Source organism: Chaetodon trifascialis, chromosome 5 (genome assembly GCF_039877785.1).
Source record: "Chaetodon trifascialis isolate fChaTrf1 chromosome 5, fChaTrf1.hap1, whole genome shotgun sequence".
Taxonomy (NCBI): Eukaryota; Metazoa; Chordata; class Actinopteri; order Chaetodontiformes; family Chaetodontidae; genus Chaetodon; species Chaetodon trifascialis.
In genome coordinates, this window is record NC_092060.1 from 22,632,641 (window position 1) to 22,652,051 (window position 19,411).

The following is a 19,411-nucleotide window of genomic DNA, read 5'->3' on the forward strand; positions in this document are numbered from 1 at the left end:
AAGGCTGTAACTAAATTTAATAATTGCATGGCTCAGGGCATGTGGCTGTCCTTGCACAATGCCAAGTCTATTTTTGAGCTTGTTCCAGTGGTTGATGCCAATCTTGTCACTGATCTCAAATTCACTTCTGGCTGAGAGTGTACAGTCTAAAAAATGGAACCCTCAGCACATCATTTCTGACTATGCTACCGTAATGTGCCAGTAAGCAGGCAGGCAACCGACTCCACCATGATAGATTCATCATGCAACTCCCAGTGATGGGCTTTACAACTGTATCAACTCACTTATTCAAAACCAGTGTGTTTCCACTTGGTTTCTGGCTAACCTTGGTGTCAACAGTCCAGACTGGCTGCTTAATATTTCAGAGATATTGCTACCAATACCATTAATGACCTCAGGTTGAACAATCAGCCTTGATGATGGTGCCAAGCAATATGAGAGAATTGGTATTCATTGTGTCCTTTTCAACAATGAATTATTTATGGTTGCTCGAAGCTACTGCTGAGCTGGTGTAGAGAGGAATGACTGCAGCAGACTAAGGGGTGAGAGGAGAAACACAAGAATGTTAAAGGAAAAAGAGAGCCTTATCTCTTACTCTCATTAAGGCAGTGTTGAACAAATAGTGAAACACTTCAGCCGTCATTAATGGCTGTGGGTCATCTCTATTTCTGTTCTGGCTAAATGACGTTTACCGGATCAGAGCTAAGGTATCAAGTGGCATATCTTCTGTGTGTCTTAAGCTGTAAGATAATCATGAAAACAATATTGATCAGATTTTCAAACCAAAACCAACCACCATAGATTGTTTTCTGACCACATACAGATGAGCTTTTATTTCATTTAGTGAGATAAACGGTTTTTCCCACTAAAGAATATAGCTGAAATTAAATATGCACCTGAGCTACAAAGTGTGATTAACACACATGCAGCCTTAGAGCTACCAACCCAATATATTTACATTACTGTTGAGCAAAACCAAGACTAAAAGGCTCTCTGGGCTCTCATCAGGCACCTTGCACCAGAGGTTAGAAGCCCTGATAGATGGTGGGATTGCCTTCAGGCTACAGGGCTTTTTAATTGTAGCAGATTTATAGAACAGCGTTGCAACACGTCATGAGGGACTGCACAGTGTTAAGTAAGATCACGGTGGGCAGATCGGCGAGGGCGGGATTTCACACAGTGATGCCGCTGAGATTATTCTGATAAAGTCTGTTGTGGCGTAACCCCAGCTGTTACAGAAACCTTACCATTCCTCTGTTCTTTAAAAGATCTATAAATAGGAATACAACAAAGACACAGTTATGTTTAAGGTGGGAGCTTCAGTAATGTTTAATGACAAGACATTATGAACACCAGCAGATGTTTTTTCTTTATATGGGCCGCAGCTCTTGTGTTACACACTGAGCCTGGCACTTTTCACAATGTAGTGCGGATACAGCTAAGAGCAGACTGGACTGGGTGCTCCATGACTGCTCTTTTTTCTTTTATCTCTGTTATGCTTGGAAGTTCAAAAAGACCTAAATGAGGGACAATCAGGCAGGCTGGAGAATAAAAGGTGAGTTTTAATAACCAAACCAGAGCAGGCAGGGGCGAAATCCAAAAAACAAAGAAGAAGAAATACAAATGACCAAACTAATAACAAACCTGTGTGACACAGGCAGGAAACAAACGCTGAAGGGAAAACACATTGACTAAATACACAAGGGAGGCTAATGAGGGGCAGGTGAAACTAATCCGCAATCACAAGAGCGGGAAAGAGACAAAGCCAGGAAGTGAAACAAAACACGACACGATCCCTTTCAACATAAAACAGGAAAATAATAAACTAAAACCTAAAACCAGGACAATCTCATCTCAATACTCCATTCATGGCTCTGATCATATGGCTTGTTATGTAGCCTCTTCTGCTCACAGCTGGAGACCCCTGTGTTAACAAAGACAGGTGATGTCCGACTTCATGATAGTAATTATCCAGGATCAACCCAAACAGAGACAAACTTTTTTCCTCACCCTGAACAAACTCTGAAATAATGAGTTTCGACATGCGTGTTGTTTGAGTAATGAACCTCTATCTTGTCAGTCCACTTTCTGTCTGCCTCTTTTGCCTCTGTTGGTGGTCCCAGAAAAACGTCTTGAAGAGAAAATCTGGTCCCAAAATTGACAGAAGACACAAGAGTGTGTGACTATGTTGCTAAAATTGAAGCTGAAGGATTCATATCAAACAATGGGTCAATGTTTAATCTTAAAGCTCCTTCAAGGTTGAAGAACAACTGATGAGTTTAGCACATTTATTTCAGCTAACATCCACAACCCCAGTATAAGAGAAGGCTTAAGCAGATAGTTCATTCCCTTTGAATCGACGTGACCTTTTTCTCATCAAAAAGGATAGAAAATATGATATGTCTGACCTGACTTGTTTTCTAATTAACATATTAATGGAGCATCTATCCAGAAGCGACTATATGAGAATGGAGGGGGGGTACGGGTCATTGTGCATTCACTGTGTCTTATTTTCAAGCTGATAAGGCAGGTAAGGCTCAAAGCTTGACCACTGACATCTTTGAAGAAAAACAATTAGCTTTAGCTCATAAATATTAAGTAAGATGAGTTTGCAAGTCAATTGGACCCCAAAAGGTCCCCTAAGAAACAACATGGAAAAGACTTGATTTATATGGAGACAATTGAGCCTCTCAAACCATACAGTAACCTTTGCTGAACATATGTTCCAAACAAGCCTCCCTTTGGGTTTTCTGCTTCAGTTTTAGGGATAGAACAAACTGGGGTATGTCTTTTAGATAATCCTCCAGAGTGTCCCCAGACTTAGCTTTCAGCCCTGACTGTTGAACAACTGGAGCTTTGTCTGAATCCACAAGAGAGCTGGAAGAATCACTATTTGCTGAAAACCGAACTTCACTTCCCCGTCACCTCACTGCACTGTGTAGCTCTACCGTAGGTGACAGCACAGCTTTAACTTCAATGTGAAAATAGGTCTGTTGTTCTTCTCATTGAGAGCGCATTCTTTTTATATTCTTTACAGACTCTTTCATATTTCAAAAGTTTAGTGTACACACAGCTCTGCATTTTGCAAAATATCTTCTGACAGCTCTGAGCTAACAGATTAATGTGCAACACATCAAGAGTGTTGAAGAGCGCAATAGCAAGACCAACAGAGGAGAAACTTTACAGTCGGTAAAAGTAAATTCAGCACAAATGGTAATGGAATCAATCAATGGTGGATTTTTCTCTGTGTGCTTGTTAAAAAAAAATTGGTGGTTAGCTTTGAGAGAAGCTGTGCTCTTTGATTCAAAGCGACTCGCACTGAATTTTTTTTACTTATTGATCTTCGGAAAAGCTTGTTTTGCAATTCAATGCCATTGTTACTGCGCCGCAAACAACCTGATGTAAAGTGACATCTTCATTTGCAGTGATGTAAAATAACATAAATCCCAACAAATGCAACTAGAGATGCAGGCTACATGCTCATGGCTGTGTTATTCTGCCTTCTTTCCTCATTGTTCCTTTTTGGTGGTGTCACTTTTCTGGTCCAGGACAGTCAGCGCCAGAGCTGCTGGCATCACTGGCAGGCACAGGTGTGAGCAGTTAGCATTATTCAGCATCAACAGCCACCTGCTCGCAGCTCTCTGCTAGCCAGTGCCCAAAGTAGAATCTATTGTGGTAAAACCTGTGCAGACGAGCGCTCGCTTGGTAAAGGCGATTCATCAAAGTAGTAGCAGCCTCTGATGCGCCTCCCCCTGCAACAATATGATTGGCTTACACCTCCAGTTAGATGAGAATTAGGTGTCTACGCTTAATGAAGGGGGATAATGATTCATTTTTAACAGCAGTTAGTGACAGAGAAGGCTAATTGCTTGTCAAGGTAATGGCGGCATTTGGAGCCTTGAATGAAAGAACACATTCAGAACTGATTGCAGGAACACTTCACTGTGGACGTGAGGCCAATTTCTCTTGACACTGATGTCAGGACAGCGAGGTCCTTCACTCCTGTGCAAATTGTGTTGGCAAGGAGGCGCCTGAGCTTTACACAAGAGACTAAGAGCTGATGTTTTATTGTTTCTGAGTAATCAAACTGCAACCCTGCGACGTGGATACTACTAGAACTAAACCTGTCAAGCACTGCTTCATTTTCAATTTGTCATGCTCCTCTCACCTTCTTCGTTGTAACTTCTGCTGTCAGGAATGATTTAAACTTTTTCAGAGGTTTCCTTTTCTTCCTGAGTTGGTGGCATTTATTTATTTCCTCCTCTGTTTTGTGAGAAAATTCAGGCAGGTGATGCCAAACTGCATCCTTTCTGCGACGCTGTGTGATGTATGTTTATGTGCACGTGTGAAAATGAGAAAAGGCTTGGAATGATTTCCCCGTCTTTCTAACTGGAAATGGATGCAAAGAGAACATGTGGCTATAGGCTGTTAAACAAGGTGCACAGGCTCCCTGCACTCTCATAAAAAAAGCAGGAGGGAAGCTCTTTTCCAAGCCTGACTTTAGGGAGCTGTTTGATTGAGAATGCTGAGTCGAAGACTGTCAGCGGTCTCCAACTAACTTGACAAATTGCCAGAGGGAATTTGAGTATATTTGATTATATATTCAACATCACTGTCATTTTTTCTTACTCATCATGAAAGATTTTTGACATGATCTGCAGAGGATGAAATGGTTTTTAACATGTAACGTGAGCTCACAAGAATATTACTCAGACCTGTCAACCCTTGTGTTTTTCTGGGATCCTCCTCTGTTTCACCCCTCTCTCCTCCTGCCCTCATATTTAAACATTTTCTCATACATCTCCTGTATTTTTTACCTTTCTTAAAAAAGGCTGGCAGGAGGCATAACCGCCAATTTGATGTTTGCCACATTCCCCTCCGGTACAGCAGGTGGCACTATGTGGAGCATTTGCTGTAACATCTAGTGATGAGTCATTCAAATGCCACCCACCAATAAAACAACACTTATAACAAGAAGAAGACACATGAGAGGGATGGAGTACCTGTCAAAAAGGCTAAAAATTTGTGCAAATATCTCATCAGATGGGAGCAGCCTTATCCATAATTCATGAGGTGCAATGTCAAATGCTCTTTGTAAATACGCCACACAGATTTTAGTGAATCACATGGAGGGAGAAGCAACAAACCTGGCAAACATAAGCACACCCAAGAGAGGCAGAAACATCCACCAATGACCATATTCAAACTATCTCTGCATCCATTTTCACGATCACCCTCTTCGACCAACTGTCTCACTCATCAGTGGCCTCTCTCAGGATCACAACTGAAGCTTAATGTGTAAGTGATGTGTACAAATCCTTCAAGTAATACATGAATCAACTAAGCGCAGATGTGTTTTCATTTAAATAATGCAGGGATGTTCACAGCATTTCACTTTCAGCCCGGTATCTAATTCTGACCGCCTAATGAAGTCACTTAATGTCAGAACCCTTGTTGCTATGCTGCTTTGAAGTGGTTGCCTGGTGGTGACTTTAAGATACATCGTGTGCAGCCTTGACTATGTTTTAACAGTATGTATATGTCTAATAAGGTATGCAAGGCATGTGCTGCTTTCAGTGTCCTTGTATTTTTTGATGAATGCCAACTTACATGCCTCTTCAAAACGTTTCAGAAATATTACCTGTTGCTTATAGCTAGTGGTGCTCTCCTTTGTCACAAAGAAACTCAATAAGCAGAGACAAATGAAATCATTTCGTCAAGCGTGAGTTGTTTGTAAAGTAAATTAGTTGCAGATGGACATGGCATGACCAGTTGTACTCTCGCCAAACAGTGCAGCTATGGCACAAAGCATTTTTATGACACTTGCTCCCAATCTTCATTTAAAATTTGTTTCTGTGCGATTAATTATTGTTGCCGACACTTAACGCGTTTCTTGTGGGACTCTGCACTTCCTCTTTCTATTGTTTAGCATGTAAATGAGGAGTCACTTTCCACTTTGGAATGGTTTTTCTGGTCACCAACAATGAGACCTCTACCAATTAAATACTGGAATCGCTTGAATTGTTGTCAAACCCTGATTTTATTCCTCAGACCATTTCAGCCTTTGTTATTTTGTTTTTGATGGGATCCATTTGTTATGTCTGGGCATCTGCTTTGCAGCGTGGAGTCTCTGCCAGCTTTCAAGCAGACGTCTGCTTCTGGCACTGGGTTGTTGGTTCCTTGAGCGAATGAAAGCATGACAGTGCCTGTCATGTCTTAAATGCGTCAGCGGGGACTCATTAACTAAACAAATCTGTGCCATTACCCCGCAGTCCAACATGAGTTCCAGCCTCAGTGAGTGAGAGGAATTGTAAACAAAGGGCCAACTGGTCTCACGAACAGCCCCTCTCTAAAGATAGATTAAAAATCGTCTTCCCCCTCTCATCTCGGCAAAGTGTGCGGTGGTCGCCGTCCTGACGCTGGAATTCTCTCACACCTCAGCGGTTTGGTTCAGTTCAAACAAACTCAGGCATTTCCCGTTTTACTTTGGTTCATTTGGGCTGATGTTAAAGCTTTCAAACTATGGTGCGAAGTAAACAACTGGACGGACACCACCTGAAAACATGGGTCTCTGATTGCAAGCTGACTCTGGTTCAGTTTGTTAGTGGTGTGAAAGCGAAGCAGTGGGATTTAATGCCAGATATATGATTTCATTTTGACTTCAAAAGCTAAACCACCATTAAATCTGTCCTCTGATATCGGGAACTGTTAGGGAAGCAATTTTATAGGCAATCTTGTAAGTGATCTGCATAACTGGTACATTTTGCTAACCATGATAATACTTGAGACATGTCAGCATGAGACTGTGTGGATTCATCCTGATCAGTCATTAAATTTAGTTTACATCAAGTTGCCTTGTGCTTGTGTATGTGGTCAGTTTTTCATTGAAAAGTAAATGAAACACAGTACAAGACGTCTCCTCACTTTGAGGTCGAGTTGTATTCTCGACAAATAGTGGCCATAATGAGTTATTTCTTCATGAGCTTTTTATAACACTGGAGACGATAAACACGCGAGGAGCAGTAAAGTGCTCTCTGTTCACACTGCTCAATGTGGGATCATTTAAAACAAATAGAAAACAGCTCGACTGAAACATTTTCAGTAGTCGCCTCCTCTTTGTTTAGTTTGATACCAAAGCTTAGTACAATCGCTCAATATTGTACTTTAGTTTTGAAGTACCTCCACTTGCATATTTCCATTTTCTGCTACTTTCTATTTCTATTCCACTGCATGCTGGAGGGAATTATTGTGCTTCGTCCTCGACAAAATTTATTTGACACCTAGAGGTAATTTTCAGATCAACATTTGACATTAAAAAGCAAATGCTCAGTTTATAAAATCCAATAAATACAGTTAAAGATTAAACCTTTTTATTTGTCCTCGATTAAAAACATCTCTGATGAGTTCATGAGTGGTTTGTGGTTCCACCACAGAAACATTTCAGCTTTTAAATAACTGTTCAAATGATCCAATATTTCCCCCCAAAAAAGACTAGAGAAAGGTCCAAAAACTGAAAGCAGGTTTTTCTGGCAGAATTCTTCTTTCCTCTCCTCTTAATCAGCTCATGACCTTTAAGATTTATCTTGTGAGCCTTTGAAGGGGCCTGACACCTCGGTTGGGAAGCATTGGACTACACCACCGTATTATATTATATTACTCTACTTTAAGTACATTTTGCAGATAATACTCAAAGTACTTGAACTTGAGTAGGATTTTGAATGCAGGACCTTTGGTTGCATTATTGTAGAGGTGCTTTTACTTAAGTACGCCTAAAATATCTGAGCCACTGTGTACCTCCTGTGAATCCTTCCTGTAATTGCTGTTTCTCCTGATACATAAGAATATGTTTAGGAGAGAACACATTCAGAAATGAACATTTTGCCCACACATGCTTTTGCACTACTCACAACAAGCCTATGCTCTCAGTGGGAAGTGTACAAGAAGTTCCTTCTTGCTTCCAAGTGAAAGGGATGGGGTACTTCATCACACAGATAAGAATGCAGACTGAGGCACGGCCACAGGAAAGGTAAGGAACCAGAGCCTTGCTTGTGAAGTATGGATTAGTTCTGGTAAAGTTAGTATGATTAATCCAATGCTGAGGAGCTGGTGCGGCGTCAGTTGCTCTGCGCCTCGCTGGGCTGCTGTTTCCCTGCTGTGCAACCAGTCAAGATGAATGGGCTCAGATGTGTTGTGGTGTTGAATCAAGCTTCTCTATCACAGTGTGCGCATGTTGACTTTCACTGGTAATTTTGTGTTCATGGAGGGGTCCTCTGATGAGTGTTTGAAGCAGGTTTCTGGCCTCTGTGCTTAATATTCAAGGCACAGCTGTGATTTGTCTGTTTTCTGCTTGTATGAAAGGCCCACTCAAAACATTTTCAGATCAGTGAAATAGTTCATTCTCCGCAGCTCTTCATCACATTTTTTGACTTTGTACACGTTCTACCTGGTGCAAAATTACATAAATTATGATGAAATGTTTGATCCTAAACACACTTTATCGTCTGACTCACTTCCCATCCTGTAAATTTGCTGTAAAACTCAAAAGTCACATCATATGCGGGCACGTTGTGTCGCTTTGAAGCAGAGAACTGAAACCTAAGAACATACATGCTCCCCATTTGCATAGCAGTTCTGTGACAGCATTTCATTTTCAAAGCGGAATAAATGTAATATCTTTACATTTCAAGAAGAAAGTTGGATCCTCTTCTCATGGTTAATTTGTATGTTTAATGGAATATATGCGCTTGGAAAGACTGTTAAAGGATTCTCACTGGAGCTACGGTATGTATTTGCCCCACTTTCATATATAAGCTGAAATCTAAACATGCTCTTTATAGTCAAAGACAGATTACAGAAGCACATGCTGGAATTTTCTTCTCCTATATCCTATGCCATTAATACTGATTACACGTTTGTTACTTCAGGCTTGTAAGAAGCCCTTTTAAAGGAAAGCTCATCTGACAGAATGAATGAAAAATCTCAGTAGCATAGGTACATTCTGAGAAAATTGGTATTTTGGCTGTGATGAATGGATGCTGCTGATGTTGTTTTGTGTGGGCTTCTTTCATCCTGCACTGCCTTTTGAGAAGCGCCTTTGTAAATGCCAATTCAGCGTGGACAACTGTGATTTTCAGAGGGTTTTCTTTGCCATATGGCACTGTATTCTTCTCTTCTCCTTTTTGACTCAGTAGGAGAAGTTGTGAACAGATGTGCTCAGGGATAATATGCCTTTTAAGAGAAACCGCTGCACTCGCAAAGAGCTCCTCATGTGCCAAATTTTTAATAGAACAATGCAGATACCATGGCTGCTCCAGCATCCTTCTGAATTGGGCTCATAAGATGTCATACATGAAGACAGGATAGACATACTGTCAAAATCTGCACTGCTGTCAACACAAATACACGCTTCTGTCGTGCATATAGATTCTTTACTGTACACAGTTGCATATCAAAACAAAAAAGACTGGAGCACAAAGAGGACCACTACAGCTTCTGTAAACGGATGACCACAGTGAACATAATGTGAGATTTGTACATTTATAGACACAGACTGACAGAGTGCAGCGTTGTAAACTATTCTTCCAAAACGATAATATTGAGTTGTTTTGGACGTGCGAGCAAACATCCTCCGCCAGTGCGGTCCATTGGCAGACAGCATCACATCACTTGAAGACCTCCTCGTAATATCCCGGGTGGTTTTAAACATGTACTTGTCTTTTAGGTAGACAGATGCTCGATTACAAGGTTTCTTCACTACTGTTGATGCACTGCTTCTATGAGAGGGATCTCTGTTTTGTGAATGCACCCTGGTGACATGGAAGGAAATGCATTCAAATAATTCATACAGCACTGCAACATCGGTGCTCCTCCCTAGCTTGCGTCACTCCACACTTGCCCAGCATCAACCTTGTTAGCTCTGCTTTATTCCCAATGCTTTCTTCAACCAATCATCTCCCCTCCTGTTCTCCTGGTTCATTACATCATTCCCTTCACCTGAGCTTCTCCATCCATCTCTCCACTTGCACCTCATCTCCTTGTCAGTTTAGTTTGTATTAAAGATCAGTTTTCAGTTCAGTCTTTGTCGAGTTATCTGCTTGGCTTATCTGTTCCTGCGTCTCAGTTTCTGTTCATGTTCAATAAATTGTCTGTTTTTGATCCTCTCTGTCTGCCGTCTCCTGCATTTGGGTCCATCTCCTACCCTGCTCACATATTTGTCTTTTAAAATGGTCACTGGATGAGATTAGGCAATCTTACTCAGGATACATTCAGACTGCAAACCAGATGCATTTTTTTTTTTTTTGCAAATGATCATATCTAATATTTGTGTCCAGACATCACCCACCTATCTGCATGGATTACTGTGTTAACAATGCTGGAGTCAGTAACTACAGACGCTGACAACACAAATTTTTTAATGTGGGACACTGGAAACGGAGATTTGGCATCTCACTCTCCAAACAATTGTACAGTCAAGTCACATTGCAGAAGAACGTTGATTCATCACTCTGAGTTTAACTTTGTGGTTGCATGATGCAAAAGGCAGTTTGAAGTCCAATTTGAGCAGCCAAAGCAGTGGTGAGACACATCTGCAGAAATCTGATTGTAAACACAATTCAAACCACCTCCAAACCCAAACCCAAACCCTAACCTAACCGTTTGCCCTTATCTAACCCTAACCCTGATCTGATCAATCTGGATTCCCCCAAAAATGGATTTGGACTGGCAGCCTGAACAAAGCCTTAGAGTCAGAAACTCTTGATGTAACTTGATATGGCAGACCACCTCTGAGACACGGACCAATCATAGCTTCCTGCTACTCACAACTTGCTGTTGTACCAGGGTGATCAGTAAGGTGCCAGTGACCGACTTCACTGTTCTACCTGCCAACAACAAGTGTGTAAGTTCTTTTCAATGGTGATTTTATGCAGGGAAGTGAACCAGGAACCATTTATTGTTACTGAACAATCAAAGTGGGATCTGTCTTGTTCCTTTCCAGTTTGTAGAAATGAGACGTATGGTTGCGTTTATGTGCAAATGAAACACAGGTGTGTAATCACAGATGTGATTAATTTGGCGTAATGCTTCTAGCCAGAGGATGAGTCTAATGGTTACATGTTTGTTAAAATGAAAATAAACATTGCTCTTTTGCTTGTTGTTTACAGTTGTGCAAAGAAGAGCATATGTGCACCTCTGGGCTAACATCTTCCACCATGATGCACATCAGGGGATATCATGGACCATTATCCGGCTGATATCATGCATTGTAGTCTGATGTTGGTATAAGCCTTTATCAACATCTATGAGCCTAGTTAGCATCTCTACTTGCTGCCCAGTTTCTTTGGCAAACATGAACTACTAAACACTCACTGAAAACGATAATAGGCTGTACTAAAGGAAGTGCAAGGACCAGAACCAATAAGGATTCTGAACACCAAGCATCATACAGGAAGTCATACGTTCATGTTTGTGATACACAAAGCAATTGTGCAGTTGCCTGAAAATTCACACTTCAAAATAAAAACCCTTATTCCACTACAAATGATTCCTGCTATTAAGAGAAGTGGTGTACATTTTTTTCTATTAAAATTAAAAGCTCCTGGGTCCTCCTCTTAACTGAGACAAAAGCTTTAAAGTCCTCTTTTCTCCCATGATGATCTTGTTTTTGTAATTTCCTCTCATTAAATTAAATGGGCTCTGGCACAGTACGTTTCTCAGAACCGCCATCAACATTAATGGCAACAACAATGAAATGCTTTGACGTTTTCCTCATGAGATGTCAAGCCATAAAACATGTCTGGGAAGGCTCTGTCAATCTCACTACTTCTGACCAGGTTCCCACACAAAGGAAACCTGTTTGGAGTCAGGACCTTGACAACACTGCTTGTGTTCCTGTCCTGTTGGCCATTATTCACTGTGACAACTAAGCTACATGTAATGAACAACTTGGGCCCTGTGCTGGAGCTGAAGCTAGGCCTATCCTAATTTGAGATAGGTTATTGATCAGTGGTCCTGAACCATTAGCCCTCTGCCTGGATTTCTGGTATGCAACAAATACGATGGACAGGATGCTGAGGCTGCGAGAGGGCAGGCAGAGGGAACAAGGACGATGTGGATAAATGGGACAGGTGTGCTGGTCAGCAGAAGCTAAAAATTAATTAATTCCACACATTTACTATTGTGGTGCTTTACAAACCAATGGGATCAAGGAGGGTTAATAGAAACAAGATTAAGAGTCTTCAGCCATGGTTGGCCCAGTTAGTGGCTCAGGGGGAAGCCCTTCAATTACCTGCTGTTCTGAAGGTATTTCCTGAGTCTTCAAAGACTCTTCTGACCATCTGATAAAATGCTTTCAACCAGTTTTCCGAGTTCTGACTCAGTTTCCTTATCCAAACAAAGATGGATGGTTGTGGTGGTGGTGGTGGTGGTGATGATAAATGGATAACAAGCAGAGTAAGAAACGGGTTAAAAGTCTGTGCTATCATACTTTCTAGGGTTTTTTAAACATCACCAGGAAATTATCGTCCAAAGAAAAGGATTTATCTCTATGACTCAAATGTAATGCCCATACATTAAAGGCAGAAATTAGGGCTTCAGCCACAGCGGCTCTGTGGGGCTGTACTAAGGTACAGTGTTGCTTTGAGTTAAATTCTAATGTCAGAAAGCTATTATGCTCAAAATGACAGTGCTAACATGATGGGGATTAGCATTTACGATGTTCCACACATTAGCAAGTATTGAACCAATTATAAGCTTGACCTTATCACTGGTGCTTTAAGGAAAGTCAAGGGATCACTGCTGTCACTGTAAATCATGGAACCATGAATGTTGTCACATTCTGTCCAATCCTCGTCCGACATGTCAGTCAGGACCAAAATGGTGGACGACCGTTTGACCCCCGCTGCCATCCCTACAGCCATGCTGCTATCGTGGCTTGTTTTGTGTCTGATAGATAAAATGTCATTTGTCAATCAGATCGCATTGTTTTCTTACAGAGTCCACATGATTGATGGGCAACAAGTCTCTACGCACTAAACTCAATAGTTTTACTGAAAACCAAAAACGCACTTCTGATGAGACGTCAATCTTCTTGGGCTGTTTAACCTAAAGAGACAGCTGTGGAAAATGATTTATGTTGTGAGAATAGTGAAGGGAGCTTTGTGGAACATGTGACCTTTCCGTCCTGTGTGGAATATGTTAGCAGTGAATTAATGATTCAGATTATAATCACTGATAAATCCAATAATTCTGGTCATCATGAGACCTTCTCAATTGGCCTCTGATAGCTTTTGCATTTCTTCCAGGTCATTTTTTCCAATTTGAGTGCTAATTATAAAGTCACAGTGTCTTCCCCAAGCGTTGGAGGCTGTCTCTGGCTCGCACCAGCTTCTGCAGCAAGAAGGTTGCACTTGGTGGTGAAGCAGATGTAAAGCAAAAAAAAAAAAAAAACATCTTATATTTTTCTTTTATCTGTGGTTAAAACCAAACAGTGACCCTTATTAACCACTTGTCCCTGTGTCCTTGAACTGGTGGCAGTGTGGATAAATTGGAGTTCCAGGGTTCATATATTGTGAAGATGGGTTCAAGGGAAAGCTTGAGAGATGCAAGCAGAGTGTGTGTGTTTGGATTATATACGTGTGTGTCTGTGTTTGTGTTCACTGCTTAGGAGGTTAGGTTCCACCTCACTAGAGGTGGGTCTACAACGACAGGTGGATTGTCCAGATTTTACAGCACAAAGAAGGTTTTGCTGGCAACATTTCTGCTTCGCAGCAGATAACGGTGTCATTGTCCCCCATGAGGAGGTCTTTCCTTAGATCTGAGAAGAGCTCCCTCTAATCTGTGTTAACCCCCACAAGCTCCATCTCTCACCTATTCCTTTGTGCTGTTTCGACAATATCTTTGAAGGCTTCAATCAGTTTTTCTATGTAGATATCAGGACCTGCTGTTCCTGCGTTTTTTTGTTCTTGGCTGTCTGTCCGTCTAAAGCAAGCTGCTGATGTGGGTTCATCAAAATGTACCAGCATGTAGCATCAGATAAATAAACACAAAAAGCACACAGACACATCTCTCTGTGTCTCAAATCACACAAAATTGAGAGCCCTTTTTAATTTAGGTAAAGACAGCTAGTATGCAAATACATGAAATCTGCTCTTTTGTTTGATGGCCAGCAGTCCAGAGATCAAAAACAGAGAGCACAAGCTGGGGATGTCTTTATTTTAACGCCTCACAACTACAGGCGTGCAGACGTGAGTGGAAAATTACAGGGTGTTTAGAGCGTTAACATTTCACTTAGGCTGAAACACATATGACATGTCCCAGAACAATACAGACTCACACGCGTGGGCACAGCAGAGATTAACGGAGATTGTAAGAGAGGGGAAGATGGTGAGAGACAAAAAAGGCAGAGAGGGATAGAGGGGATGAGCGAAAGAGGGGGTTGCAATAAAGATCAAACGTGGAGTGGTGATTAAAACTGGGGTAGATTTAGAGAGAATCAAATGTGAGCTTCCATGAGCGTGATTAGAGCACATACTAACTGATGATGGGTATCTTTGTTTATTTTAGCTACATTTAGCCTGATATCCGTCATCTCCTTTTCATCATCTCTGATCCCTCCGTCAGTTCACCCTTCTCTTTCTTATCCTCACCCTTGTTTAGAGCATCTTTTTTCATTCACCACAAACAGCTGAACTGTCCCTGTGGCTTATTCTGATGGACTCTGGCATGTGTATGTATGACATCATCCACCCTCCTGTGTCTCTGTCAACTAATTGGACCTCTCTGTGGCCTTTAGGGACTCAGACATAATTAAAGCAGAGAGATGGGAAGTGTTGAGTTCAGGGCTGCTAACCACACCCTCTTAATTGGTGAGAGTGAAAGGTGGAGGGCAGGGCAGAGGGTGCCGGATTGGTCGGATTTGGATGTGTCTGTGCTTTCCTCTATCAGCTGTGACGGGCACTTGAATGTTGCATGAGGAGGAAAGTGACGGTAATGAACCCGGAGCGTGTCTGATGCATAATTACCAGAGAATGTGCATTCTGAGCCATAAGCAAAGAAATGACGTGGGCTAAACTAAGACCATGTTCAGGATGGTTAAATTTGAGCACATTTTAAGGATAATTCCTGTTTATTAAAACTTGGTTCTTGTTTTCAGTTTCAGCCATGATTTCTATGAGTTCTGAGGGCACATTAAACTTAATTAAAGGCCCTGAGTCAGCTTTTCATTATGAGCACAAGAACAAACATTTTGCTGGCAAAGTTAAGACAGTTTGTGTTATTTCACAGCCGCTGTCTGTCTGTGCTATTTTGTCTGTAAGGTGATGTCACATACTTCCATGCACCAATCAGGATGAAGCGACATTTCTATCAGAATCTGATGACAGCTGTTAGCTTACATTGCCAGACCACTGTCAGCTATACAGATGCCGATAACTTGCCTCTGACGCTCATTCCTGAATGTTGTTGTTGATACCAATTTCATGAGATTCATTTCAATGACAAAAGAACAACATTAGATTTTACAGAATGATTACTCACTTTGAAGCAGGAAGCTGTTGAAAGACCTGAAATCAGCTGGAATTTTTTTTTTTTCTCTGCACACTTTAATCAAGCAGGATAACTGGATTAAAATGAAGAAACTGGACTGTCTGTACAGTATTGGACTATATGAGCATATGAATAACTGTCAGTATCAATAACCAACCATACATGGCAGCCATACGCCATTGAAGCATCTAGTTTGCCCAAGCCAACATGATGTTTGTGGTATTAGGAAGTAGTGGTAGAGTGAGACATCTTATTTTCTCTTTGCTAAACAGCAGTTAGTCTGAGAATCATCCACGCTGTCAGCTTCAGGACCTCGGTCTGTGAACAGCAGCATGTTTTCCATCAGAAACGCTCTCTGCCTGGACTCCGGGTTTTATCCATCCTCGCAGTGTCGAGGAGAGGATGCACCAGGGGACGATGTGGTGAATGGACTCACCACTGAGCAGATGCAGGTTAGCAGCTAAGAAGCAGCACAAAGTTCAAAAATATATCAGTGCAGATAAGCACCTGGCAGTAAAAAAGAAAAATAACGGTGAGTCCCATCTCTGGGCATAATGTGGGGTTTGTAATTATGCAAGTATGCTGCATGCTGACTGGCTCGCTAATGCTGATGCATCTACTTAGTTGCTGATGTTTGTTACTGAATGACGAGGCATTTTTTGATATTTAATATTGCTGAAAATAACTCTAATAATCTCTCATTCGGCACAAAAAACTATGTGCACAAAAGAAGCCACAAGCAGTTCAGCTAGTCAAATTAATTTTATTTCTTTAGCCTAAAATATTTCAGATTCAAAGTTGCCTTGACAGGCTTTACAACGTATGACACCCTCTATCCTTAGACCCTTAATTTGGACAAGAAAAAACTCCCCCCAAAAACCCTTTAACAAGAGGGAACGTCAGTCAACTTGAGTCCCTCCAAACACCCACATGCGATACTCATGTCATTGCAACATATATCCACCTCCGCCTTTCTTCCTCTTTGTGGGGAGTGATGCTTTTATTACTCGTGTAGTGTAGAGATGACAGGAAACAAGGGGAGAGAGAGAGAGAGAGAGAGGGAAAGAGAAGGGGGATGGCATGTAATATTTCCAGCCAAACAAGACCTGGGAACACTACCGGTCAGCACCTCAGGCCCTCAAAACCAGAACAACCCACAGTGATGCCTTTTCATTATGGCGGTACAGCAGTCATCAGTGCCCTGCTCACTCTCTTGCTGCATACCTGCTGCCGCTCCACTCGCAGCGCCACAGCTGCTGCTGCGGCTCATATAAAGCATTTCAAAAACCTCATCTCCATCCCAGCATCCACCTGTAGCCTCTGTTCTACATTCTCCTGGAGGAAACCTGATTATTGTCACTCCCTCCTGTGAGCTTGGTTTTCATCGTTGGGGGTTGACAAGGTCAGAGTCTTGATGCAAAATATGAATGCTGAACTCATTCCACATACCAGTACATGTAAAGTTCAAAGCAGCACCAGGCAGTCAATCTAACCTCTGATCTATGATGCAATGATAATATTATAATAATAGAGAATTACCCTTTAAACACAAGTATCCTCACCGGATATGCTTTACTAATATGTCTATTTTCCCATACTTACCCATTGGATGATAAATGCCGTATGTATCCGTCAGCCTTGTGTTAATGTTGTCTAACAGCCAATGTATGTGATGCTTATGTGCACAGATGGCACATTTGGTGCCAGATACCACGACCAGCTAGCTGCACAACAAAGCTGCCAAAGTGCATTAGAGAGCCCACTCACTGTCACGGACCTGTTGCGTTGTGGAACTTGATCCTTGTGGCATTTTAATGTGAATTTGGACCCCCGTGTGATGAAAAGAAATAATTTAGCCTGCCCTCGTTGCTATATTGATGATGTTTTATGTTCGGGTGACCTCCAGACACTGAGTGATGGTTTGAGGCCCTTGCCATTGACAGGGATTCGGCAACACAGAGAGGTTAAGAGCTGTTATTACGTGCCCAGCATGAAACCCTTGCATCAGTATTCATGCCGGGGGGAGACCCTCTTGAGACCAACTGGCCTCTATGTGGACTTAATCCAATTTACTGAATGCTGCTGACAAAACGCCAATCTCTTTCCTCCCCGTCTAAGAAAATAAGTAACTTAAACACAAGGTTCCTGGAACATAAAACACCTCAGTAACACTTTATCTTTCTTGTTACCACTTCTCTCTCTTTCCCCCCAGTACATTGCATCACTCAAACTGGTGAATGCCAGCCCGTTCACTGGGACAATGTGGTGCTCGGCTAATGAGGTGTGGCACTGACGGCCTGGAGAATTGCCTCAACCTTCCTGGTCCAAATGATCACTCGCTAATCACCAATGAATGAGAAGGTACGGAGAGGAGTCATAGAACAGATGATGGGAAATAATGAGAATTAATGATGATATGGCACAAAGGACAGAGAGAGATAGAATAGACAGAGACGGTGAACCAGATGACCACATAGAAATATCAGGAGAAGCAAGCCAAAAAGACAAGCATGTGTCTCTCACAACAATCTGCTCGCTGTCGTTAGTCAGCAGAGGCCAGTGGAGTTAATGAAACCCACAGATGTGACATTTCCTGGCAGAGCTACAAAACCACGATTCATTGATTTCAAAATGGAGGAGACAAACACCACTGCTGTTTGTAAAGGAACAGTTTCATATTCACTGTCTTGCCCAGAGTTAGATAAGAAGATTGATGACACTCTGAAGTCTGGACAGTAAATATGAAGCGACAGTCAGAAGATGGTTATCTTAGCTTAGCATGAATATTGAAAAAGCTAGCCAGGCTCTGTTCAAAGACAACCCACAATAAAACCACCTTACACTTTGATTTTTGTATGGAATGACCAATCAAGATATTTCATGTTCATTTGTGAGTTTTGGAGACGAGTATTACCTGGCTAGCCTTTTCCCCCAGCTTCCTGTCTTCATTCTTAGCTAAGCTAACCATTTCCTGTCTGTAGCTTCTCATTTAACTGATGCAGGAGGGGCAAGACTCTTCTTTGAAGGTGGCAACTTCAGCAACTGAAACCTCTCACTGATTGGAAAGAACATAACAATACATCATGCTAACACTATTTACTTTGTGCTGTTACATGTGGGACATCGCACATTTTCTGCAAAATGCAGAGATGCAGAACGTAGAACAGAAGCTAAATCCCTGAGTGTGTTCTCTGCTCAGAAGAAGATGTGAAGGAGTTGTGAAGATTTTGTGGAGACAGTGGAACCCAACTGTGATGTAAAGCTCATGCTATGTGTGGAAATACAATAAGTGGCTTTATTTGATCTACACAACTCTCAGAATCCGAGATCTTCAACTATTTTATTATATATTCCAAAATCAGGTTAGCTTTCATGATTAAATGGTTGTACCAATGGTGAGAACACACCAGGGGGGTTTGATAAAGAGAGTAATTTATCACTTTTGATATAGGTTAGTTATCAATGCTTCTACATACCACAGTAAGTTACCTTTAATAATCAATGTTCCTGAACTTAATTGAAAATTTAGATGGGTCTCTCTAGAGTTATCAGCTAATCTGTAAATTTAGCCTCAGGTTGCAAGGAGCATGCCTCTTTGACTGAGGAAATGGCTGCTGTGACGTTTTCTGTGATGGTAAAGATTTTTCCTCATTTCTGAAGGAAGTGGAAATGTTCTGGCAGGAATTACTTTGATTTATTACACCCCCACTTTCAAGCCACCCAGTTCACTTTGCCACAGAGGACTGTTGTGTCGTTAATGCACAGTGCTATCTATAAAAGCCACAGAAGGTCTCCTGCATCTGTTAGGTATTCTGTCAAATTAGCATTTGATTAAATGAATATTCTGACTAAGCAAGCCATGGAGAGC

At 41.6% G+C, this 19,411-nt stretch overlaps 1 protein-coding gene across 1 annotated transcript in view; it reads right to left on the reverse strand.

Annotated features, from left to right (window-relative positions):
- rpl36a (ribosomal protein L36A) overlaps nt 1–11,018 on the reverse strand; it is a 324,940-nt gene extending 313,922 nt beyond the window's left edge. The window contains exon 1 of the mRNA XM_070962135.1: nt 11,015–11,018. Coding sequence (XP_070818236.1) covers nt 11,015–11,016 — 2 coding nt within the window. The 5' untranslated portion in view covers nt 11,017–11,018. The remainder of the gene's footprint in view (nt 1–11,014) is intronic.
- Between the last annotated feature and the right edge of the window lie 8,393 nt (nt 11,019–19,411).